Source organism: Pieris napi, chromosome 22, assembly GCF_905475465.1.
Source record: "Pieris napi chromosome 22, ilPieNapi1.2, whole genome shotgun sequence".
Lineage (NCBI taxonomy): Eukaryota > Metazoa > Arthropoda > Insecta > Lepidoptera > Pieridae > Pieris > Pieris napi.
Genome location: NC_062255.1, coordinates 1336266 through 1354989, shown reverse-complemented (window position 1 = coordinate 1354989; position 18724 = coordinate 1336266). Strand labels below are relative to the sequence as shown.

At 34.1% G+C, this 18724-nt stretch overlaps 1 protein-coding gene and 1 long non-coding RNA gene across 2 annotated transcripts; both read right to left on the bottom strand.

Annotated features, from left to right (window-relative positions):
• Nucleotides 1-482: 482 nt before the first annotated feature.
• Nucleotides 483-1899, bottom strand: LOC125060923. The gene is made up of 2 exons (XR_007118944.1): nt 1475-1899; nt 483-1311 (listed from the first exon to the last, which is right to left on the bottom strand). It is a non-coding gene; the product is annotated as an uncharacterized LOC125060923 (long non-coding RNA).
• Nucleotides 1900-2504: 605 nt separating this feature from the next.
• On the bottom strand, nt 2505-8548 carry LOC125060979. The gene is made up of 3 exons (XM_047666110.1): nt 8404-8548; nt 3867-4040; nt 2505-2719 (listed from the first exon to the last, which is right to left on the bottom strand). The coding sequence occupies exons 1-3, from the start codon at nt 8474-8476 to the stop codon at nt 2520-2522; spliced, it is 447 nt and encodes a 148-aa protein (XP_047522066.1). The 5' UTR covers nt 8477-8548; the 3' UTR covers nt 2505-2519.
• Between the last annotated feature and the right edge of the window lie 10176 nt (nt 8549-18724).

The window sequence follows — 18724 nt, the reverse complement described above, 5'->3', positions numbered from 1 at the left end:
ATTTGGTATCAGAGTTCCATAGACTTTGGGAAAAATAGAATTTGAATTCAAAGAAATTTTAAATGATCTTGATAAATACCTATGAAATGGATGAAATAAAATAATTATACATTATTATGGTATCTATTGTTGTTTATTTACATTATTTATATAAGTGTTCAACCCCATTTTTGAGAGATCTTATAAATAACTGGTGTGATATCGTATCTGTCACCTGGCAGCCCTGGCATATTATAGTGACAACGAAATTCAAACTATAACCTAACCGATGACTCTCGCTTCACATCTGTTATTTTCGTTTCCCTGAATCTTCTACCATTTATTACCTGACTACCCTAAAAAATTTGAGATAGGAGTGGAACATATAAAATTAAAAAATCTGTTAGAAATAGAATTTCTTCAACAAAAATATAAATTAGTATTAGAAATATGTATTACACTCAAAAAAAGAATCAGAAAATAAATGTTTAAAATGAAACAAGTTTTGTTTTGATATTCTTTATTACCGAACAAATTACCTAGTTAAATTGTGCAATCACAGATTGCCGGAATGCTAGACCTGTAGGAGATCTTTCATTGTTTCTGTGTTACTCAACTTCTGCTGTCAGCAAGATCACCATCATCATAAGCATAGGGGATGCTTATGACTCTATATACCTATATTATGCAATACAGCACAAGCTATAATTATATATAACTAGTATATTTTGTCAATTTTGACTGTAGTCCTAGCTGTAAACATGGAAATTTCCTTTTCTACACTCCGAAAACCCTTTCAACAATATGCCTAGTTCTTATTTGAGAATAATTATAATTATTGTCAGCTCTTGTCGTTGGATATAAAAGTGTTGTTAACATGAAGTTAAGTGCCGGATAACCGCTGTCACCTACTAAAACTCCTTCTAGTTCACCATTTAGCAGCCTTGCATACGCCTGGCAGTTTCTAAATATCCTGCTGTCGTGTGAACTGCCAGGCCACCTGGTCACTATATCAAATATTTCCATATCAGGCCCTATTATTGCTTGCACATTTACAGAAAATTACCCTTTTTTATTTCTGTATGCTTCAGAGTGAGCGATACCTTTGGGTCTATTAATTTTTATATGGGTGCAGTCAATAGCTCTGATTATACTGTTTAGGTCATGGTGAGTATTAGATCTTATTAATTCTTCAAACTTCCTTTTGGCTGTGTTCATATTTCTTGGAAAATTTACAAATCTAGGAAGTAATTTACTCAACTCTGCAGAGACTTTATTTATAATTAAACAGACTGTAGATTGGCTTATTCTGTTCAGATCACCACACACCATCTGTAATGTCAATGAATTATTATTAGTTACATATATGTTATGTTTCTGAAAGTCAGAAGACAAATGTCTTCAACATATAATGTATTTAAAATCATTTGAGAATACATAGGTACCTATAATATTCAAATCGAAAAACCATACATATTTATGAACACAATATTACCTGAAAACATCCAGTTGCATTTTTATGCCTTAATGCAAAAAGTATTTGCAATTGCGGTAGGTTTGGCGATCCTCTGTTGTTATAAGGTTGCAAGTTTGTAATGATCAGTGGCAGGATCACATTTAATACCGTGTGTTTCAAAATACGGTTCCTTCTTTTGAATTCATTCTCACCGTACAGGATGGAAGGATTTTGGTTGTATTCGTTCCGAACATATACAACACTTTAGGCAAAATTTTCAATTGTTGATATTTGATACAAGTGCTCTGTTGCTGTTGTCAAAACAATGCGATCCGTTCTACGTAACAAAATTATTGTCATCTTTAAATAATTAATACATTTTCTAAAGGTTACTCGTAAATTTCTAGTTATTGCAATAATAAAATAAATGAATACATAAATAACAATAAATTGAAGATATATGTGTACCGTTTTAGATGTTTAAATATTTGTTATTGTTTACTTTTTTAAAGGATAATAAACAAAGTATTGCATGAACTGAAACATCAATTTGTATTTTGACATTTGCTGTCATAGCTTGGGCTTAGCTTAATCTCACCGTTAAAATGTCTATAAATACGAAATCATAGTTTAACCTTAGTGTACACTAGGCAAAGTTTTTCGTAAGGTAAGTCTGAGCAAAGTCCAAGTGCGGACTATAGATCTCACCCTTAGGCAAGGCGGTTTGGATTTTTTCCTTCATCGTTCGATGTTAAATGCGCAGATAGACGTAGTCTATTGGTCAGCCGGGTCTCGAACCTACGACCTCAGGGATAAGAGTCGCTCGATAAAGCCACTAGGCTAACATTGTTCGAAATAAAACTAATGATTTAAAATTAATCTTCCAAAACTGTTAATTGCTTGCTTTATCATCAAATATGTACTCGTAATATATTCTACTATCTGTAAGGTTCACATTATTTAAATTCCTAGTAACTCTTTCTAAAAAACATTATTAGCACAGCACATTCTCATCCACAATCATCGTGTCATTCATCACCCACCATCAACATAACAAAAACTACAATGCTAAAATAACAGTTTATTAAATAAACATCTTAAAAACTATAATTGGTATCAACAACCCAGCTGTATTCATTGCAGCGGAGTTACAGTCATCTGTGAAACATTGGCAGACGGTTTCCAGGTGGTCTTCATTGTCTGCCTTATAGCAATCGCGATGGTGCTTCACCCAGCCACATCCACGCGTCACTCTCACTTCAGTGTCGTGGCCTTTGTGGAGAACTGGAATAAAGGATATAATTTAGATTACTGTGGCGGAGAACTGTGCATGTTCTTCTCATCCGTTTAGAACAGCCCTGCGATTCTGTAACTCACTTTTCGAACTCACACAGCGGTTTTCGCATCGGCGGTCGCTCTCAAATCAGTCGTGAAGCAGTCATTTTATGATTTGGCATTCTGATAAACAATAAACTACAAGCTACCACCTTTTCAGAATGCCAAATCATAAAATGACTGCTTCACGGCTGATTTGAGAGCGACCGCCGATGCGAAAACCGCTTTGTGAGTTCGAAAAGTGAGTTACAGAATCCCAGGGCTGGCAGTATACTTAAAGTGAGAATGAGAATCAAGACTTGGCTTAGAGACTCCGGTATACACAGAGGCGGTAATTTTTTGAAGTGAAACTTCTTTAGGAGCATGAGGGTAACATTTTTACGGATGAAACGCAATAATAATAATTCGCGTCACGAAGATGTGCAGCGTTTTTGTCGAAGAAAAGTGAGAGAGCGATTGACACCGATCGAGAGAGAGAGAGAGAGAGTAAGGGAGATCGAGAAAACATACGAGCTTTTGGTAGATGTATTCGTTTAGTAGTTACATATTAGAATTGATGGAAATTTTGTTGCATAACGTCTTCTGCAGTAAACGCAGCGTAAATTTTTATTTATTTATATTAGCATTAGAGCGTATACAGTGTGTAAACAGTCTGATTATAGATATACAAATACATGGAGTGATCATAATATACTGGTACATGATCATCTATTGGGGCTATTACCTTAGTAATAATTAATTTACAAAGAAGTTTTACTTTTTATTTTTAAAGTTTAGATTTCAGTTACAATGTAGTGCCCTTGAGAATACACCGTTACGTAATTTATAATAAAAAGCGATTACTGCTATTCAGAGGGGTACCGAGACCGTACCCGTTAAAAATACCTCTGCCCATCACACGTCCTTAAGATTGACCCTCGGGGTCCATGTAAGGTTACAGTAGCTTAGTTACTTTCCTCACGATGTTTTCCTTCACCGTTCGAGCGAATGTTAAATGCGCACATAAAAAGTCTATTGGTGCACAGCCAGGGATCGAACCTACAACCAGCCAGCCACTGGGCCAATACTGCTCATTATTTTTGTCTATGTAACTTACTAGTCTGAATAATCTTCCTGCAGAACATCTGCTCCTTGGTTTGGCCCCGAGGCACCTTCTGCTCACAGTTGGTGATCTTTAAATATCGCTGCACACTCTCCTTGTCGTATATATTTGGTTCCAAGCACATTGAATTATTTGCACTGTTGCACTCATAACAGCTGATTGCGGAACCTGGGGTCAAATTAATATTGCTTTTAGGAAAAACAATCATAAAAAAAGCGTTAACAGAAAAGAAAAAATCAATCAATGCAAAAGTTGGTGTCTACAAATTGTATGAAATAAAGTAAGTAATTATTTTTATTCGATTCTAGGTGTAAGATATTATTTTATTTTATCGTAATTTTTTTTTAAATTAATGATCTTAGTAAAATTAAATTATTAATATATAAATAGCACTGTCAAAGGGATAGGAGCAAATAAAACGTCTTAATTCGTCGTTTCTTTAAATTGCACAAGTCACATGGCTCTTAATATTTTTCAAATTTATCCATTAAAATCTAATACAATTGACAACAGAATTTACACGGAAAATAATAAACGGCTAACAAATATGTAGTCTTTCCTCCAACTTCGATTATGTAAACTATTGGGCCGTGGGGTTCAAGTGCACAGGCGCTAATTAAATATTTAAGTTGGCGCCTGGTAGATAGTACCAGTGACCAGGACCTGGTGCTTTCCTCGCTCAACGATTAAGTATAGCAATACAGCGAGGAAATGCTGCCAGCGTTAAAGGTACACAGCCACAGAGACCAAACTTTTTAAATTTGTTAATTATTTTCATTAATTTTTAATTATTTCTGTATAATATACAAAAAAAAATATTATGAAATTCAGACATAAGGAATAATGAGTTAGTGTAATAAAACTAGATATTAAATAAGATTCTTTAATTCTAGATTTTATAGTACATATATGTATTATAATATGCAAATTTAAAAAAAATATTCATTATATATACGTAACTTTTTGAAAGGTTTAAATATATGTATTGAAAAAAAAATTTAATATATTAAATAAATGAAAATACTGCAAGCACAAAACTTACCAAAGTCGAAAGACGCAAACAGAATAGTCACACATAAAAAATTTAAAAACATTTTGAATTCGCACGATTTTCGACCAGACCTATGGTCATTGACCAACAGACTGCGCACACGCAGGCTTCAATAAAGCCATTAGTCGACAATAAACATCCTTATTCTGTAAAGCTTAACAATAAAAGTCGGTCACGCCAAGCTATCACGACAACATAAGCTAAACTTTTCAATGCTATATCGCGGTAAAAAAATAATGTTGATAATGCACCTTCGATAAAAAATACGACACGTTATAATTATTAATTACGCCTGGTAATTCAGATATAAAATTTGTTTTATACACGTGTTTAGTAACTTTAATTAATAAGGCTAACTAAAATAACGATTAACGACTCTATCATACTAGATTCACAACCGCAATGAGAATTTGTCATTTGTCAAAAACGTTGACATTGACAGATATATTATATCTGTTGAATATTAAAATAGATTTGTATAAAATAATATTAATCTTCTCGGTAACCATAAACTATTTAACAGCACAGATTATGTCCGGCTAATTATAAAGATCAAAAACTTCTCAAGAAATAAGATTCTTGATAGGTTTCCTGTGAGATAATTGCGATGTTTGTTTACATTTTAGTGATAATCTTTGGCATTTAACCTTTGTTTAACCTGTTTGTCTCAGTTGCCCGTCAAATGATTTGTTTCCTTACACGTAGGTTCGATTCTGAGTAACATAGAAATTGAGGATGGAAAGACTTTCATTATTTTTCCGCCCCTTGCCTCATTTAAGGCACTATACTCATTAATTTAGAGTTCGCGCTCAAATCAGTCGTGAAGCAGTCATTTTATGATTTGGCATTCTGATAAGGAGGGAGCTTGTAGTTTATTGTTTATCAGAATGCCATCCACCAATAGACTTTCAGTCTATGTGCAGGTTTAGCATTCGCTCAAGCGGTAAAGAAAAACATCACGAGGAAACCAGCTTGCCTTAGACCCAAAAAGTGGACGGCGTGTGTCGGGTACAGGCTGATCACCTACTTGACTATTAGATTGAAAAATGATCGTGAAACAGATACAGAAATTTGAGGCCCAGACCTAAAAGAGTAAAAGAAATAAGAATAAGGGTTTAGCTAGATTATTTAATTACAAACATGTCCTTACCAATTAAACTTAAATGAAATAAACACGCATCTCTCAACTTTGAAGTACCGAAATATGATTAATTGAACCTACAATTAGTGATAATAACATATCTATTGATGCACAGTTACTTCACGTTTTTATAGTAATGATGCAACTTATGTACCTACAGACCATAGCTTTGATTATTACTGAGTGACAAGCTTATAATTTCCAACCTTATTTATTTGATAAAAGAGTAAAGAGGACTATTTATCATCTATTTATTAATCTGTGTTCTACATAAAATGCATTTCAATAAACGTAATAACTAAAGTGATGTCATATAAAAACTATTTCTTTTCCTATCCAACCAGGTGTAATGACTACGAGTCGTAACAATTTGAATAAAAAATCCAGACCACATTACAATTATTCTTTTTTCGAGGTTGTGATTGTACGACTACAATGAAATTAAATTTAGTAAAGGAGATAGTAAAACGTAAGGAAAACATCGTGAGGAAACTGGCATGCTTTAGAGCATTGTTCCCAACCTTTTTTGGCGGTGCCCCACCTCAGCCTTTTTACAGTTCTTATGCAACACGCATAATTTTTAATAATAAATGATAGGTTTTAGAAAGAAATTCAGAGGAAATTGTTAACCAAATACAGTAAGTAAATTTTGAAAGAAAACTGAAATTGAATTCCCAAATAATTAAAAAAAAATCGAATAACCCGGTCAGCAATCAAATTGCCCCCCTGTGGGGCGTGGACCCCATGTTAGGAAACACTGCTTTAGTCAAAAAGTCAAAAAGTCAAAAGGTTGATCAGCTCTGCTATTAGAAAAAATATATTATCACGAAACAGATACAGAAATCTTAGGCCTAAAAGGTTGTAACAGCACTATTTAATATAACAAATAAATTATATGTGGAACACACGAAATTGTTGCTTCTATTTGTCATTTATGAGAAGGAAAAGGATCTTGTGACCGTCAGTCTCCTTAAATTCTTGAGAACGTCCGTTTCCAATAAAATAATTTATCTAACAACGGCTCATCTTACCGTCTGGTCAGGTCACTGACTTGGCTAATACGTGCAAATCTCTGAACGATACTCAATGGGACATGAGGAAGACATTTGGACGATCGTCTCTTCTTTGCAGAGCCACTTAGCAGGACCCATTAATTTAATTTCTTTTGTAATGGCGTATGTATTTACTATCAAAGCCAATTATAACCACAGCATGACAGCACACACGCATTACGAGTACATACTTAAAACGAACCTTGTGCTTTAAGGGAAAAGGGAAAAAAATTGTTATCTCTCATTATATTTTTTAGTTTTTTCTTTGATTATTGTTATTATGTGTGTTTATGTGTGTGTATTTTTGTTAGTAATAAATGTTATGTCTATGTCTTAGTATATGCAAACAATAGTAATGGTTCGTCTAGTATTACTTTTAATAGTAGAAACGTAACTTTAAAAGTATATAGTTCCCTGGGGCATGCACTAAAACAGAAGGGAAAATGGGCAGGGCATAGCAAGATGCACAGATAAAAGGTAGAATATAAAGACCATATAGAAAGTACCAAGGGGAAGAAGGAGAAGAGGGCGCCCTTAAAACGTGGATAGAAGATATAGAAGCAGGATTCGAATGGAGAAAGAAAGCCATAAAGGGGTTCCGATCGACGGTATTGAAGGATGCTAGAATATAGAATAACAAGCAAAAGAAAAATAAAATATGTATATAAATGTAAAATAATCTAAGCTGTGTAATATAATTTGATTTTGTCATGATTGCAAATAAAACGGGCTTTTATTATTATTATTATTATCCGGAAACAAAAGGATCATCATACAAAATCGATGAAAACATACTTGACTATTATAGACTCAGCCTGTAGCACCGACTTCCGAAAATTAGTTAGGCTATTTTTCTTTATGTACATCGTTTATCTTCATATCGTATACAAATAGAATCATTACCGTTTAATACAATAATTTATCTTGACCAATCAAAGAAACAAACAATATTATCATTTAAGACTCTTTAGCGGATTTTTAGGTCGGTTATTTTTTTTAAAGGAATTTTACAATACTATAAGGGGTTTGAGGAATATGCGTAACATTCAGTGTGTGATTATGAACATAAAATAACAATTGACGACTACTAGTCATTATGAGCAGATACCATAAATATATTAATAATGTTCCAAAAAACTGCAAACGCAAGGCTTATTGTTGTTAGTAAGTTATTTAAATTTGTTATAAATTATATGTATATACGAAAAAAAGTTAAATACGTAGTTGTTTTACATTAACAGTGGAAGAAGAAGCATGGCACTTATATTAAAACTGTTTCATACTTACATGTATAAATAAAAGACAAAAGAATAACACTAATAAGTAATCCATTCAGTCTTAAAAATTCCTTCAACCCCATAGCGCCTTATCAAATTATATCACACTAAGTTCTGTAAAACAATTGCTCAAAATTTTAAGCAGGCGCAAAATATTCTTAAATTTAATTAATCCGTGATTCAATTTGTGAGTCGTCTAGCCAACTACAGATGGCACACTGTTGGTGTATGTGATATACCATGAGTATATAACTCCATCAGGTACAATGGAAAACTAGAATTTTTCGGTTTCAGAGCTATGGAAAGAGGATGAGTGGAGGACACTCATAAAGGAATTGAATTATCTGTATCTTGATATGAACTTCCTGTGGTTGCCCTTGCTATTGTGTAAGCTAATCTCTGATATGGAAGGCTTTTAATTACTAATGTTATGTAATACAGACGATGTCAGATAATTGTTAATAAGATTTTTTACAATTTTCGAGTTTGGAGATTTTCTAACTTATTTTTACACACAAAACCTTCTACCACCCACTCGATGTATTATTGTATTATGAGTGATGGTATCATTAAGGAAGATGTATTGTAATCGTCACAGCGCCAACAGTGTTCTGGACTCTTATGTGGGATGTGAGAAGTACCATAGTGTGACTTTTGTTGTAAAAAATAAATAAATGCATGCGTCTTCCAAAAACCCTTGATATTCATAATTTTACGTCTCGATAAATTATACACAATTTGCCATAGAAGGCATAACGTATGCAGCTCTACAAGGCTCAACCAGACCTCATATGAAATACTGCTTAGGTACATCTCTGGGCTGGTCCAACTAACGACAACAACAACGTTTGACCAAATTCAGCGAAGGGCTTGTCGAATTGTCAATCTCCAACATATTACTGATCGCATTGATTCTCTCTCTCCACGCAGAGACATTGCGTCTCTTTGCGTTGTCTACAAAGTGTACTATGGTGAGTGTTCTGAAGACTTTTTTGGGTTGATAGCTCCTGCCTCGTTTCAACACCGTACGAGACGTATCAATGCAACATTTCATCAACATCACCTTGATGGCTGGAAGACAGTCCGTTTCACAAGGCACTTCCATTACATTCCTTCCACACGAACTAGCTATATTTAGATTAATAAACTGGAATTACTCCCACTGCGATTTATTGTTCCTATATATTTGGATTAGAAATAAGTCAAGAACGATTTGAGGATAGGATTATAAAATCTCGTCAATGACCTCCAAAGAAAAGATGTTTATCAAAAAGTCAATTATGTCAGTTTATGATTGATTTTTTCGAGGATCCGTTAATTTTAAAAAATTTGTTTTCAGCAACTTTGCTTAGTACCAGTAGTTTTTTTTATTTTTTCAGTGGCACAAAAGCAAAATTTTTCCTGATAAAATCATTTAAACCCTTTTCAGGTCGTATCCAAGATTTGCGCTTTGATATAGAATACCAAGGTATGGATTTATTTTATTTAGGTAGCAAAGCATGAACATTACGATTATCGTCCTATACTAGGTAACACTTCCCAGCCAAATTCATACTAGGGAGTACAAACATTTCTGTAAAGAGCATTGTTCTGTTATAGAGATGTATAGTGTATTGTATTTCGTGTGACAACCCTAGCACAAGTATCTGAATGTAGCGCGGAAATGTGCACTTGACACAAGATCACAGATAATACAGGAAACCACCGCCCCTCCCTCATCCATCCTGCCAGCATTACAGGCCTACCTGATTACCTGCAGGTACTATACAGTGTGTAGTAAAATATGAATCGTACAATGTATGTATTACTCACTTGAAAGTGGACAAAACCATGGTAAAATAGCACTTATATACTAAATAACGCATATTTTACGAATTGCTTTGTAAAGTTTAAATATTGTTGTCTTTATTGACATATTTTACATTTACAAAATAGGATTTTTTAGCCTAAATAAGGGTTTTAACGCTTTACGCGTTGATTAAACAACACATTATCTCTTTAAAATTAAGTTAATGGACCTATCATCTTAAATTGTATCGTACCGAAAATTTATCATAGTAATATTGGGATTAACACAATAATTACAAGGAACTGGAAACGTGGAATTTAAATTGGGGTCTTTGTTAATATTGATACTTTTTATATTTTGGATAATTTTTACAATCCTTTAAATATCTAATGAGGGGCCTCATAGCCTAGCGGTCTTATTAAGTGGCAGCTAGGTGAGGGGTACCGGGTTCGATTCCCGGTTCTAGAGAAAGTTTTAATTTAATTTAAATTTGTCCTCGGCCTTTGGGAGGGTTGTGCGGTACCGGGCGAGTGCTTAAACCATACATGGAGGACACGGTCGAATTTCTAAAAGACAAGCACGAATTTTAAAAAATCCTATGCTTGAATGCTAATGCACAAATCGTGCCAGAGCCATTTAAAAAAAAATCTACTGTATAAATATTATCTGTCTACACCCTACATCGTATCCCTAACTTTCGTTCTCATGTGAAACTGATCTAAAATTTTTGTCTATCTTTTTTTTTCATGTGACCTTTTTTTTAATATTATCCTGTTCACTGTTTACATGTTTTAATTTCTTTGTTTTGTTCAATTAGCTTGTCTAAAAACTATGTCTTATGTATTTTTGCACTTGCTTATCTAATTGATTTTTTTCTCACACATAAGGCTGCCAGTTTCCCCTTCTTTTGATTTATGTCACTTGTATTATATTTCTGTACATGCAACGAAGTGTTAATACATAAATAAATAATTTACTTTAATTTATAGTGCATACAATGCGTCAAAGATAAATTGAACATCATTTAATTAATCGGTCAATAACATATGGGTAAGGCTACACGAATCAGCTTTATAGCCATCAATAAACGCACGGCTCCCATCACAATATTACTTATTAGTTTAAAGTTCTACGTTCTTTTACCACTCTGTTATCAATATTTTAATAACAGAAAAATTCATTGATAACAAAATATAAACAATAAATAAATCAGTGGCGCTACAACCTTTTTAGGTCCGGCCCTCAGAATTCTGTATCTGTTTCATGATCATTTGCCAATCTAATTATTTTTTTATGGTACGGGCAAACGGGCAGGAGGCTCACCTGATGTTGTGACATTTCCACATTGCACATTGGCTCGCAAATGCGTTGCCGGCCTTTTACGAAATGGTACACTCTTTTCTTGAAGAACCTTAAGTCGAATTGGTTCGGAAATACTTCAGTGGGCAGCCGGTTCCACGTAGTGGTGGTGCGCGGACGGACGGACGTCGAGGTGATACGGATGGTATTTTGTATTCTGCCTTGACGTCCGATGATGAAACTCAGCTGCAGGTATTCGTCCGAACAACGTGTCTCCATGGTCAATGCGGTAGAAGATGCAGAGTGATCCCACATCTCTACGCAACGCCAAAGGATCAAAGTTCCTCACGATGTTTTCCTTCACCGTTCCAGCGAGTGTGCGTTTGCGCATTTAGACAGAAAATCCATCACAGCAAGGGATCGAACCTACAAACTCAGGGATAAGAGTCCCACGCTGGAGCCAACACAAAATATAGTTATAACAAAAAGCAGTTTGTTTGATTATTGTTAACTTTATTTGTTGACTGTCATTAAAAATGTTATTACTAACTATTGTGCTTAAAAGTACACATTGTAATTAAACAATTATTGGTTAAACCATTGGAATAATTGTTTGGTTCCAATTAAAAACCCAGTTGGTATTGTATCTTAAAAATAAAAGAAATATTAGTAATGTTTTAATGTTATCGTTCTATTGGTTGATAATTCCAGATTAAATCTAGCTAAAAAATCAATGGCGCACATTTTAGGTCTGGGCCTCAGATTTATGTATCTGTTTCAATTTCTCAATCTAATAGGCATGTAGGTGAGCAGCCTGTTGTGCCTCACACACGCCGTCGACTTTTCGGGTCTAAGGCAAGCCGGTTTCCTCACGATGATTTCCTTCACCGTTCGAGCGAATGTGGATCGAACCTATAACGTCAGAGATGAGAATCGCACGCTGAAGCCACTAGGCCTACACTGCTCTATCTTATAATAAGTGTGTTTATCAGAAAAGCACATTGGATTCCGGTTCCTAACTGACGTCACAATGACAATAATTGTCCCGTATCTATGCTACGTTTTTAGTCTTAGCCAACCATGATTCAGTTTGACCACGCTACGGAGGCGATAGCCGTTATCCTAGATGCTGGGCATTAGAAGAGGCACATGTGTATCTGTTTTATGAAGCATTACATCAGTTGTGATTATTATTTAGTAGATATATGTCAACCGACTTTGTGGCTTATCTGTTAAAATAAATAAAAATAAAGGTTATTTAACGGATGTACACGATAATTTATTACACTATATATATATATATATATATAAATTAATATACATATTATTAATTATTTAAATATATGTTCTTAGTTTTCTATCCGACCACTGAAATAAACTTGAATTATTCCTTATGAAAAGAAACTCATAATAAAATGATGACGTAAAAAATCAAAATCATATATCATATAGGTAACACAATGTAGGTACACTTATGAACCAAAATGAAATATATATTAAATGCTTCTAATTTTACATTTACTGTCAGTTCTCAAGAGAAGAACTGGCAATAAACTCTCCGCCACTCTTTTTCATCGCCAAGTTTTTTGTTTTACACAACGTTTGTAAGGAGCTGCAACCATTTCACTATGTTCCACATGACATGTTAAGTAATTAATACTAATAAAATAAATTAAAAACGAAGATTAGTCCTCTATCAGTAGAAGGCATGAAATAGGAGCACGCGCTTACATTCTCGTGCGAACAACACACAAATACATAGCCGAAATAACTAACATCACAAATTGCCATTAAAGCCGTTTTTCTCCGGGACTCGATCGTTGCCATCCAGTTACCTAAAAGCAGGAAGCATCACAAATGACACAATCCAACGGGAACTTTAAAAATAAAGTAATTTCCTCATGTCAATTGAATAAGTGTAGTAGATTTACTTGTATAGATAGAACTCGGGCGCTAGTTTCAGTATCGTATAGAAACACGGACAGTGCGGTCTTCAGCGGACGAAACTGGTGAAATCCTGATTCAACTGACATGGGTGTAGCCGAGTGGTGTGTTTTTGTCGTCCTCTGTAGTATACTACAACAAGGTAGGTTGAGTCAATGAATTATTTCGATATCTGAAACGTTCGAAGTTTTACGAAACTTTAAAACAAAATTTAATTGATCGTATTTCAGTTGTCAGTTATCTTTAATGGCAGATTAATGATACAATTACTTCAATTGGTGTTATGGTCTAACTTAAATCTTTTGCCTTTTGGATAAGTTTGGGGATTTTAGTTTCAGGCGATAATGGATTAAATGTTAACGTGTGATATTAACGCCAACAAATCGAAATAACTCTCTAATTATAAGTAGTTATGTTTATAATATGTAGTATTGTAACTAAATATAAATGTTTAATAATTTTTACGTAATATTGCTTTTTGTTCATTTGTATCTAAATAAGGGGTCCAAGATAAAAGTAGCAAAATTTTAACTGGAAAATGTGCAACGGGGTTCAAAATGGTAGAATTCCACACGTATAACCCTTAAAAAATCTTTAACTAACGCTTCTTAGAGACGACGAAGAGGAAATGTAATAGAAACATATAAAATTCTTTCTGGATATCATAATATTCAACATATAATCCACCAAAATTAAACACCATACAGATTAATGGCAACCTTTTGCGACTTCTTCAAACAGACACCTCTATGGAATGAATCATGAAAATTCCCTGAAAAGGACCTGATCTCTTTGTAGTCTACACACTCATCAGCCTTGCAATAGGTGTGTAACTCAAACTCAAATCAACTTTACTCATATAGTCAACCAGTACACTTATGAACGTCAATAGAAAATATGTTAAATTGATTCTAAATTAACATTTACTACCAGTTCGCAAGTCAAGGGCGTAGAGCGGGCAAGAAGAACTGGCAAGAAACTCTCCGCCTCTCTTTTTAATCGCCAAGTTTTGAGACATACAAATGATCACAAAGATTAGGATCATTTAAATAATCGTCAAATTTATAACTCAATATTAATAAAAATAAAAACCTTTGAAATTTTTCCGACCTAAATATAAATTATTTTATTAATATTGAATATATATACAGCGCAATTTTAAAGTAATGTTGTAACTTGTATCAATCTTGTTTTATGCTCATAGTAACAGTAGTCTTTTATTAAATAATATCTAACAGTTAATTAATAATAATGCATGTTAAATGTGCAACTAAGCAACTGATTTAAGTTGAGGATGGAATAAATTATGGATGGTGGCAGAGAAAGAATAAACATAGAAATGCCTTGGAAATGAGGACGTTAAGAAGTGTGTGATAGGATAATTAATAGTGGGATACGTGAGAAGTGTGGGTAAAGAGGACATCATGACAAGGATACAATAGGGAACGCTCTCGACCGGGTTTAGAGGTCTGGAGGTCTCGGGGCAATATAGGAGTGGAGGAGCACCAAATTATTTTCCAAATAAAATAAACAATTTTTTTTCGATTATTATTTATTGTGAAACCAAATACATTTTTTTAATATTTAACAAACATATAAATAAATAAATACACATCAATGATTTCTATTAATATTTAAGAACAATATATATGTTTGTACAAAGGTAAATATAAAGCTAAAATAAAATCAAAAGAAAAGTTGTTTAGTAGTGTTTACGAGTCGGAATTTGAAACATTTTATTTTCCGAACTGTCTATCGTGGGGGCCCCTCTTTTGTGTTGAAAACCCCCCCTCCCCAAAGATCTAGCACCAGTTCCCTAAATCCGGGGAATGCTTAAGTGGTCATGTACAACGGATGAATGTGAAGCGTTTACAAGTAGAATATACAAGGCTGGTGGATGGTGAAATCGGGTTGGGCAATCCTTGTCGTACATACCTGGATCCAACTCAGGACCAGGAGGAAAGAACCCATAACCAACGAGCATGTTTAATATCATGACAGCGGATGAAGCGGCAGAGGTACCTCTGAAACGTATCAAGTGGAGATCCGTGATATCTGCCTACACCTTCGAGGCAGAGGTGTGATGATACATGAATAAATTTTAAAAAAACCTTTTTTGATATTGGCAAAAAGATATATGTATAAGTAATTCAACAAAACACATTGCATAGCAGCACTCATATTTAACTTAAATGATAAAAAATTTACTTATATCCACTAAACAAAAGCAAATCAAACAACAATAACTAACCCTAAAATATAATAACTAAAATATATTATTAAAAGGAGTCCCTTGAGGCAAGGTTCCGAAGATACTGGCAGCGTTCCCCCTTTGAATCGCTAGACTAATTCTTTGTCCGAGGTAGCTGCCAGCTCTTCGGACTCCTGTGATGACGACTAACCTTCTTGCTATTTCCTTAAAAGCCTTATAGCGCTAGGACCCCACGGACCAAGGTTCTCGACACCGAATAGGACAAAATCATATTCGGAGCCTAGACCCCTGTATTTGCATGCTTTAGATTTTTCAGCCGCATCACAAGCCGCACCAGCTCTGTTGTTGGTTCCATGTAGATGGGAAGGGGCCAATGTGTCTGAACAGGTTGCATCCCATATTCCCCGGCCCAACTTCCATGGAATCAAACTCATACCGTCCGGTCTCTTGCCATCGAATCTTGCAGTTCCAGTGGGCTCAAGTAGACTTGGCATGTTGACGATGGCAAAGGACCGGCCAATATATTTAAATTTACTTAATACCCTAAATAATTAAATATTAAGTAACGACTCTGAGTGCCTGAAATATTGATATGTTAAACGCTAAATTTTTAGGTTTGCGGTTCGCGATACGGATATGTCAAGGACAAATAGGGACACTTGTTAGCGCATTTTGACGATAAGAATTTTTATTGTAATTATGGAAGTTTGTGGTGGTGAAATTGTGAAATATTTAAAATAAATCGTAGAGGTGGTGAAATTCTATAGCTCAATTAAAAAGAACAGTAGCGCCTGAACCTGTTCCTTAGATTTCTGTAGCTGCTTCTAGATTTTATTAATAGAGGTAGGTGATTAGTCTTCTGAGCTCGACATACCATCGATTGTTTATTTATTTACACTTCGTTACCTTAGACAAAAACATACATATGAAAAACTAGGTTACAAAAGTTATGACGGGCGGCCTTATCGCTAACAAGCGATTTCTTCCAAGCAACCCTAATATGGAACAATAAAAAAGAAACACCTACAGAGGGTACAGGAAGTGCATAAATAATTAAAAAAATAATCAAAAATCACTTTAAATTCTTAGGCTCTTTTAACTATATGTTACGCTCTTCTAATAGATGTTTATTGGAAATTCCATCTCACACTTCATCCTTCTTAGGCAATTCATTCACGATCTCCGCCATTAAGTTGTGGAATACGCTGCCCGACTCCGTACGATTGGCTACCTCTCTATCATCTTTTAAAACTCTTCTGCATAAACATTTCTTAACCTTATCCTATCCTGATCAATCGTGACTTGTAAAAATCTTATGTTTCCTTTTACATCACTATTTGCTGTCCATGTATTTGTAAGATTAGCTTTTAAGTTTTTAGTCTGTTGTTAATATCTTTCTTTTTTTTTGTATTACTTTAGATTAAGGTACTATGTATATATGTATTTTTTTTTATATAACATTTGTTTCTGCACTTCTCGCACGAATCATGTTCCTTTTTTTTTAGTTTTTTCTTTAACTAGGGTTGCCTGGAAGAGATCGCTTATTAGCGATAAGGCCGCCCGTTGCATCCCTTATATTTTTTTTTGTATTGTGTTTGATTTATTGCTTTTTTTGCAACGAAGTGTTAATAAATAAATAAATAAATAATTAACAAAATAACAAATAACTACATATAAATAAAATTAATAAATTAACAATAATATGTATAAACAAAAATTAAAAGCTTATCCAAGAGTTAATTGAGTCACAATTAATATATTATATAAGTAGTAGCTAATTACGAGGCAGAAAAAAAATGATCAAAAAGAAGATTTTTAAATAAATTTTGTTTGATCTAAGTTTTTTACATTACAATATATTCCTTCTCGTTATTCGATTAGAGTAGCGCGACACTACTGATTGAGAGTAGCGCGCCTAGACCCATGTCACACTGCTCTTTTCTAGATCTATGATAAATGATTTATTTCTGTAAGTAGGTTTTTACAAACACTTTTACACGTCAAACATTTTTTTTTAAAACTAGATGAGATCGACGTTTCCTATCTGACGACTCTGAGAAGAAACGCCGAAACAAACTCAGAGGTCACAGTCTCTTTTAAAGTCCAGACATAACTAACCAGATAACTATTCTTCTACATCTTCGAGAGTTTTGAATACTAGCGTTTTCTCTGAGAAAGGGTGTTAGAACCCCGGCCGAACATCAATTCTTACTATGCGCGCAAGTAATAATTGCTATTGTTGACATTGTGTTCTATATATTGCAGTGTTAGAATTAACAGTTCAAAGTCTTGTTCTTGTATTAAAATAAATTGAAATAAAGTGGATTGTAATTGACTGATTAATATCGCAAATCTCAGTGTTTTAAGTTTTTTGTAATAATTAAAACGTTACAATCCGATATTTTAATATGCTATATTATATATATTATGCTATATTTCATAGCTATGGAATACTTGAAGACATAATGTCTTTAGTAGCTTCAATTCGTGAAACGAGTTTACCTACCTTTGATATTATGTTGAACGTAAGAGTAATAATTTATAGAATGAAGTAATGATTTATAGAAAGAAATAGATACATTAAAAAATCAATGGCGCTACAACCATTTTCATAATCAATCAATCTAATAGGCAAGAAGGTGATCAGCCTCCTGTGCCTGACACACACCTACTTTTTGGGTCTAAGGCAAGCCGGTTTCGTCACGATGTTTTCTTTCGTTCGAGCGAATTTTAAATGCGCATCGAATGTCCATTGTTCGACCGGGGATAGAACCTACGACCTCAGGGATTCTGCACGCTAAAGACATGCTCAACACTGCTCTCTTATTATATGATGATTATATCAAGTATAAGTTATGCATATTATATTATAATCACTAAACATACTCATGTATGTCGAAATACCTATTGGATTTGATTTATACCTTGACTCTGCCTTTCTCTTTCAGATGCTCTCCCATTTCCACATCTCCGCTTGTAAATTTTCACTTAACAGGAACTTACCAATCTTCACATTAACCTCAATGTTGTTACAGGTTTAGCAATAACCTGCTACCAATGCAACAGTCACAATGACTCGCGCTGTTT

Bases quoted from the DNA above. Each gene is read 5' to 3' on its own strand.
- LOC125060979 (XM_047666110.1), bottom strand. From the start codon at position 8,476: ATGGGGTTGAAGGAATTTTTAAGACTGAATGGATTACTTATTAGTGTT. The intron at 4,041-8,403 runs GTAAGTATGAAA...ATTTGACCCCAG, and splicing joins TTTGTCTTTTATTTATACAT to GTTCCGCAATCAGCTGTTAT. The intron at 2,720-3,866 runs GTAAGTTACATA...CCTTTATTCCAG, and splicing joins CAGGAAGATTATTCAGACTA to TTCTCCACAAAGGCCACGAC.